Source organism: Sinocyclocheilus rhinocerous, unplaced genomic scaffold (genome assembly GCF_001515625.1).
Source record: "Sinocyclocheilus rhinocerous isolate Xijiao unplaced genomic scaffold, SAMN03320098_v1.1 scaffold498, whole genome shotgun sequence".
Lineage (NCBI taxonomy): Eukaryota > Metazoa > Chordata > Actinopteri > Cypriniformes > Cyprinidae > Sinocyclocheilus > Sinocyclocheilus rhinocerous.
In genome coordinates this window covers 482787-491157 of record NW_015633594.1, presented here as the reverse complement: position 1 = coordinate 491157, position 8371 = coordinate 482787, and the positions used below count along the sequence as shown (strand labels likewise).

Below are 8371 nucleotides of genomic sequence, written 5' to 3'. Positions count from 1 at the left end.
TTTTTGAATCGTGAATCGTCGATTTCGGACAGTAATCGATTTAAAACGCGAAGAATCGAATGAATCGCGATTTCTAGCGATTCAATGCTTTCAAAATATATACACATTAAATTACTACAAGCACGAATTATTAATGGGGACCTTGAACAGTGGTCGTGCCCTCGCATCTCTCCTTCACGCGCTGCACTATTCACCTCCTGTGACTGTCACAGGATTGCGCTCGCGCTCCGTTCGTCTCACTGACACATTTTTTGAGCTGCTGATGTGTGATCTTAGTACTTAGTGGCCAGTAATGGTAAAGTGAAGTAGTTTTACTTTTCTGTAGTTTTTCAATGGCTCTCGGTCATACCGACGACCAGGGGCGGATTTTGTGAATTGGGGGGCCCAGGCATAGGAATGGGGCTCTATACATTCACACACATTTACCTGAATCAACATTGAGGATCCTTTTTTGTTGTGATGCTTGCTGCTGCACAATGGTGCCCCATAGTTGTGTCCAGTGTATAATGGCTTTCTTTCATGTTGGGGACGACGAAATAGCAGCTGAGATACAGGTTTTTCACAAAAACAAAATAAATTATAAAATAATAAACCTCACAACTGAGTCTTTAAACCATTTTTTTTTAAGAAAAGGGATGAGTCAGAAGTATTAATTTATATATTAATTTAAAACGGGGTTATGTGGGTGGATTTTGCATTGGTCTTTTTTTTTAAGAAAAGGGATGAGTCAGAAGTATAAATTATTATATTAATTTAAAACGGGGTTATGTGGGTGGATTTTCACATTGATCTGAACAAAAACCACAGACTGGATTATTGTTATAATCGGGTCTCGTCGCATCCGGTTCAAACGTTTTGCATTTAAATATGAAGCAGTTTTACTCAAGATGCCTTCAAAGTAGATACCAAAGATTATCATAACCAATTTCCATCACATATGTACGGAAGCGTATTGCATTCACTTGAGGAAAAAAAATCTACTCTGTTTTTCTGAATTAATAGTCAGTCTGAGCGCGATCTCTTGTCCACTGCTTTGCAAGACGCCCTTGATGGTGATGATGAAGATGAGCTTCTTGATCTTATGGATCGCATGGGAGTAAGAACAGTACCAACACAAGAGAACTTGAAAGCTGTGCTTCTCCAAGTGGCCCACAAGCAAATAATGTTTAATAATTATTGTTTAATAATTTTACATGTTTAATGTAATGCTATGTATAGGTCTATGTCTTTTGTATTAAAGTACGCAGTGAACTCTGTTGCCTTGAAAGTCATACTGCCACCATTCATTTCATATTCGCTCCCGGCTGTCCCTGCCTGCCAGCATGGTGGTGTAAACAGAATGGGTCACGTGACGTCCGGAGCTGAACCGGAAGTCTCACCCACAGGCTTACTTCCGCGTTGAAGAAGAAGGTGGATAGAAAATATCAGTCGGCTATTTTTTGTCTTTTGGAAGCTGCATTCAAAATCCACTTGGGTCAGAAATCTGAGAGGGCACGAATGGGCATGACGCCTCTGGCTGCTATTATCATCTCGTTGCAGGCCAAACTGACTGATAAAACAACATTGCCCACAAACCTTAGCGCAAAGCAGGAACATGCCGGGGGTGGGGTAGGTGTACAGTACAGCTCAGTACCCTAGGTGGCGACAGTGTTCCTAAAAAGTTAGTCACCATTGAAGAAGAAGAAGATTTGAGGCGTCTAAGCTGCCGCAAATCACACAAGAAGAAGAAGAAGAAGAAGAAGAAGAAGAACAACAGTGTTCGCGGCTTCGCGCCAATGTTGTTTCACGACTCGTTATGGCTGAATCCAGTACTTTGATATGCGAAGAAAATCAACATGAAAACGTCCCTGTTTATGAGTTTATGGATGTAAACTCTAAGGAGTTTCATATTGGCGCATTTAGAGATTTGTGGCTGGATGTGTTGAATCCGGAGGTGTATTCATACAGTGTCACAGCTCCAGAGATAGAGGATGTGGAGTTCATGGAAGAGATGGGCATTGAGCCAAAGACACTGGAGGAACTCAAAAGCATTTGCAGGTATAACAGAGAGATTCGTTTTTTATTTCTGTATTACTTATTTTATGACATATTGTCTTTTCAGTGTTGATTCTCTGAGAAGTGGACATGACGGCACAGACAATGTACCATCAGATCTTCATTTATCCACTCTAAAGTAGGTTAAAGCCTCTCCTCCCAGCACTGAATACGATTTTATTTGATTAAACTTGTTGGAAATTTGTGATGTAGAAATATCTAATGGCATATGTACAAATATGCTGCTTTTTCAGATTACGCAAGAGAAGACAAGATTATAAAGAAACTCTCACCAGATACACTGTTGACAGACATGAAGTCTATGCCAATGAAATGGTATGTTCATTGTGAGTAATCCACACACATCATCTAAATATGAAATTTACACTCTCAATCCCTTTTTATGCAGGAGATGACATCTGTGGGTAAGAAGCCTGATGACCTCAGAGACCTGATTCCTGAGGGAGAAATCATTCTGACCTTTAATATTATGTATCCCATTCTGTTTCGGCGGGTATGTCCTGCACTTAATTTCATATAGCAGTAGTCTCTGTAAGTTTCTCCATTGACTGAATGTTTATTTTAATTGTGCCAGTTTAAGTTTGTGAGGGCATATCAGACTCTGCATGTGCTGGGCTCTCAAAAGCTGAGTGATCTTAGAGATGCCATCTGCTGCGTCAGTGACCTGCAGGTGTTTGGAGAGTTCAGCAACACTCCGGATATGGTACCACAGTTCATCAGCAAGGTTAGAAACAAACACATACACAGGATGGCATAAAAACACTCCATATAAATTGCATTGGAGCAGGGCTAAACTGACATTGGCAAAGATATCAAACATACAGCTGAAAAGTGAATTTTTATTTTTCTTAGGATCATTACAAGTCTGCTTTCTTTTTCTTCAATGGAACATTCTTCAATGACACACGGTTCCCGGAATGTCAAGACATCAGCAAGTAAGACCTAATATGTAGTTTAATACTAAATTAAATATTAATGTTTAAAGGGGACATCGGATGCCCATTTTCCACAAGTTGGAATGATTCTTTAGGGTCTTCATGAAATGTCTGCAACATACTTCGGTTAAAATTCCTCCGTGGTCACCCTTTTTACCTTGTCAAAAACAGCTCTGTTCACAGCGACCCGTTTCGGTGCATGTCTCTTTAAATGCTAATGAGCTCTGCTCACCCCGCCCCTCTGTTCTGTGGAAGAGGCGATTTTCAAATAATCATAAGAAATCTAAAGTGTGGGACTTACTATTTCTGGAGGTGCAGCTGGATCACGTACAATGGTTACTGATCCATCCTTGAGTTCTAACTTTTTAGCAAAACCTGCCTTGAATTGTCCCTCGTTCAGAAAGCAGTCTGGAGTAAAATGATTCGCGCAGACATAAATGTATTTAGGTAGATCAGGGGGCGCATTCCCTTCAAAAACCTTCAAGTAATCCACTGCGTCTTCAGTGGCTCAGATGGCGGGAGTAAATGACGACTGCTATGTTCATTCTTACATCCAACAACAAAACACCTCAACCGCTTAGAAGCCATTCTTGTCTACACCCGTTGCGGCGTCGAAACAATGGCGAACTGTACAGCTCACTCAGGGCGGGTCTATGCTAAAATGCCAGTGTCCGTCAACAGTCGTGGGAGGGGCCTGTGCAAAGTAACGTCACTTTGCCAAGAATCTGAACAGCTTGTTCTGAGAAAGTGCTTATGATTTGTGGGCATTTAAAAACAAGTACTGGCTGGATTTTTATCATTATAGGGTGGTTGTGTACACACTGCCAACATGCATCTGTTCAAACACTGTGTAAAAGTGAATTTTGCATCCGATGTCCCCTTTAATTCTGTACAATTTTGATACCAGTAATATAATGCAATATGGCACCTTTCAGAATTTTTTATGTTATTGCAAGGCTTGCAAGCCAAGTTACAAAAGACAGCAGATGAAAACTGCAGATATGAAAGACAAATCTTGCTAAATACAGAAACTCATGAGAAGCATTTGAAAGCTGATTTGAACATGACTTATTCTGAATCTGTCACATTGTACTCCAAACCAAATATCACAGGACTTGTCCTTTTTCATAGCATCACATTTGTACACTCACTACAATCAATACAATTACATTACAATTATCACTTGAATACAGTCAATAACTCACCCAAATATTTGATTTGATTTTGTCATTATTATTCACTTTTATGTTCTTAAAAACCCTTATGGCATTTTACAAGGAGAAATGTTGAAAAATGTACAGGACACTTTTCGAAAGTCTAAAAGTATCAGACTCTTTTTCCTTCCACTTTTTGTTTTGTTGGAGCCTTATGCTTTATTTTTTTTCACATTAATCTACACTCCCATCACTTCCATCAGTACAATGATAAAAACAAAAACAGATTTGTTAAAACGAAAAAAACTAAAATATCGCATGATGTGCATATCCAGAACCTTTGCTATGACACTTAACTTGGTTGCATCCCATTACTCTGGATCACCTTTGAAAATGTTTTTACACTTTGAAGTCCACCTGTGATAAATGAAATCGTCTTTACATGTCTATATATGGTCTAACAGCTAAAGATGCATATCAAAGCGAAAACCAAGCCACAAGGTCAGAGGAACTGCCTTAAGATTTCAGAGACAGAATTGTGTTAAGGCACAGATTTGAGGAAGTATTCAAAAAATCTGATGCATTCAGGGATTCCAAGTCAGATTGCTTGTCTCATCATACCCAAAAAGACTTTTAAGGCAATATAAACTGCCATAGATTTTAGGTTCTTCAACTATGTACTGAATTAAATGTCTAAATACTTATGCCAATGCAATGTTTCAGCTTTCTGTTTTTAATGTTATTAATCAAATCTTTTTTTTTATTTTTTTTGCTTTGTCATTATAAGGTTTGAAGTTTAGATTGATTTGAAAAAGAAAAAAAGCATTTTAGCACAAGGTTCAAATGTATAATAAAAAAAAAAACTGTTTTAAAATTTGGTCTATTCATCACAAGGCGATTGTATGGCTTTAGAATACTTGGGGGTGTTATTGCCCAGTAAACACAGTTGTTTTCGCTATCTCTTTGACAATAATGTAAATGGAGAAAAAAAACAGTTAGTTGTGGATTTACAGACTTTGTGTATTTGCTAATTTATCTAATTTTTGTATTTGCTGAAGGACAACACAAGAGTGGACCAGAACCAGAGACTTCCCAGAATTCAAGACTGCTAAGATGGAGGACACGTCTTTCTATGACCTGAAGATGAAAGTGGGGTTTCCATATCTATACACTCACCAGGGTGATTGTGAGCATGTTGTTATCCTCACTGATGTCAGGTCAGCCCTTCCTCATTTCATGCTCATTTTTCCAGGACTTCATACACATTTATTTTTAAAGCTTCTAAAAATGTTTCTAGAATTCTACTTACAAAAAATTAGTGGTTGGTGTTACACAGTAACATATATAAAAATAAAAAAAAGTCATAGTCATGATGTTTGATTTGTTTCTGTCTTATATGGTGTTAGATTTGTCCATCAGGATGACTGTTTGGACATAAAGCTCTACCCACTCATCACTCATAAGCATAGAGTCGTGACTCGGAAGTGTTCTGTGTGTCATCTCTATATCAGCAGGTAAACAGTAAGCTTATAGAGCTGTTCAGCAGTAATGTCGATTTATAGGTTATCAAAAATGCTAAATTACTGTTTCCTTTTGAAATATCTCTTAGGGTTTTTACAACAGCAGTTTTCAATTTATTACTAATATTCTGTGGTTAACATTGTTTGAAGAGACTTTCATGTTCAAATGTCTGTTATTTTAACAACACACAGTTGTACCTCAAATGGGAATTTCTAAACTTTTTTTGTGCTTTTAAATAGTTTCTAGAAACTGGAGATGGTCCTCACTGCAGAACACAAGATCCAGGGGGCGTGGTTGGATCCAGATCCAACTCCTCCCACCTTACATATTCTTAACCTACCCGTCTCCACCCCCTGCTCCCTAAACCCACCCATCTCCACCCCTAAACCTACCAATCTCCACCCCCTAAATCTGGATCCAACCACGCCCCCTGGATCTTTTGTTCTGCAGTGAGGGGCTACTGGGAAATTGGACAACTACCAAAAGGATGTGCGTTTGTGTGCTTGACAAATCTGTTGTAGTACTTTTTTTTTTTTTTTTTTTTTTTTTTTTTTAAGCGCCCAAGTGTTTCAGAATTGACATTTTAAATATTACTTTACTGATGAAAAAGTCTCATCAAGATTTGTTATCAATATCAGACCTTATTTTACTCTCTAACATCAAAAACTGCTATTATAAAAACCCATTAGAAAGTTAGGAATTATTTTCTGGGTTTAAATTTATAAAAAACTAAACAGTTAAATAATTTAGTACTATTAAAGTAATATTTTGTATATTGAAAGGAATTTGTTTTATCTTTGCATGGCAGATGGATAACAACCAGTGATGCTCTTGCCCCTACGGACCCCTGCCTGTTTTGTGACCAGTGCTTTCGAATGTTTCATTATGATGATAAAGGAAACAAACTAGGAGATTTCCTGGCCTATGCCTATGTTGATCCAGGCACATTTAATTGATCTTAAGCTTAAAATATACTACTATTATTTTGTTTCTAAATGTATATACAAAAAAATTTTTTGTTCATGCTTAAGACTTGAGTGTCAACAATTATGATATTAAAAGCTATGTACTCCGGAATTAAATTATGAATCGGATGCTTAACCAAATTCTCATCACAAAGGGAGTAAGATGTGTTAAGTTTAATTTCGCAGTAGCTACGTTATTACTTAAGGGTCAATGAATGTACTTTATTAGGGCACAGGGCTCTATTGTTTTTCTAAGGATTATTGGGGTCCAAGCCACTAGGCTTTTTTTCAAGGTTTGGGGGGCTTTCGGGGCCCTTAACATGCTCAAAAGCTCTTGAAACTTTGCACACAGGTTGGAATCTGCAGCCATCAGGGCTGGGTAGGGATTCACATGGGGGGGCCAAGGGGGTCTGTCCGTGGCACAGTTTTATAGAGCCATTTTCAAAGGGCTCTGTAGCACACACCGTTTTACCTACAGTCACCAAGATTCATACACATATAGATCTCCACCCTGAACAACTTTCGTGTTGACAGTCAGTGCTCCGCCTAACAGGAAGTTGGCTATTCAGGGTTTAGTGAAAAACGCATGCTGTGGAATTTAAGATACTCCTAGGGTTTTCATCTGATCACCACAAACTCGGTCAACATGATCTCAAGACATTGGGGATGCAAAATTGTGAAGGGATTTTTGATGTCTCAATAGGTTTGGCTGTGGTGAGGTGATAAAATTATGTTGAGAAATGAGAAACAGGAAGTGTCTAATAACTATGGCGATGAATGAGGAACAGGTTTTATAGAGCCATTTTCAAAGGGCTCTGTAGCACACACCGTTTTACCTACAGTCACCAAGATTCATACACACATAGATCTCCACCCTGAACAACTTTCGTGTTGACAGTCAGTGCTCCGCCTAACAGGAAGTTGGCTATTCAGGGTTTAGTGAAAAACGCATGCTGTGGAATTTAAGATACTTCTCCTAGGGTTTTCATCTGATCACCACAAACTCGGTCAACATGATCTCAAGACCTCAAGGGATGCAAAATTGTGAAGGGATTTTTGATGTCTCAATAGGTTTGGCTGTGGTGAGGTGATAAAATTATGTTGAGAAATGAGAAACAGGAAGTGTCTAATAACTATGGCGATGAATGAGGAACAGGATGAGAAACGGGAAGTGTCTAATAACTTTTGCATACATTTTCTGTTTTTGATCAAACTTCAGCAGTTTGTTCGTTGTACGAGGCCAATCACATAGATTTGACTATTAGGAGTAGGACACAAGGAAAGGACACATCTTCACATGCGTTCACACAAAATGGACACAAAATTGATTAAAGGGGTCATATGATGGTGCTAAAAAGCCCATTATTTTGTGTATTTGGTGTAAAGCAATGTGTTTATGTGGTTTAAGGTTAAAAAAACACATTATTTTCCACAATGTACATTATTGTTTCTCCTCTATGCCCCGCCTTTCTGAAACGCGTCGATTTTTACAAAGCTCATCGGTCTGAAAAAGCGAGGTGTGCTCTGATTGGCCAGCTATCCAGTGTCTTGTGATTGGCCCGAATACCTCAAGCGTGTGACGGAAATGTTACGCCCCTTACCATATTGTGATGCCCTGTCAGGCCGGAGCGACGAGACAAAAACATTAAAAACCCATTATAAACGAGGCATTTGTTGCATCCAGTGGGGACATAATTACTGATTATAATGACTTATACTGTCTTTTTACGCGTTGCGTTGC

The 8371-nt window shown here is 38.6% G+C and overlaps 1 protein-coding gene across 2 annotated transcripts; it reads left to right on the top strand.

Moving 5' to 3' along the window:
- The first annotated feature begins 1618 nt into the window (after window positions 1-1618).
- Window positions 1619-6762, top strand: snapc3 (small nuclear RNA activating complex, polypeptide 3). Of its 2 annotated transcripts, XM_016558503.1 has the most exons (10): window positions 1619-1686; window positions 1752-2037; window positions 2102-2173; window positions 2289-2370; window positions 2444-2548; window positions 2630-2779; window positions 2908-2990; window positions 5203-5361; window positions 5551-5658; window positions 6474-6762. In XM_016558503.1, exons 2-10 carry the CDS (start codon window positions 1796-1798, stop codon window positions 6619-6621), a joined length of 1149 nt encoding a protein of 382 aa, XP_016413989.1. In that variant the 5' UTR covers window positions 1619-1686; window positions 1752-1795; the 3' UTR covers window positions 6622-6762. The 2 variants fall into 2 exon arrangements, with proteins under 2 accessions (XP_016413989.1, XP_016413988.1); XM_016558502.1 differs by lacking the exon at window positions 1619-1686 and having other exon boundaries at window positions 1715-2037; window positions 6474-6761.
- The last annotated feature ends 1609 nt before the right edge of the window (window positions 6763-8371 follow it).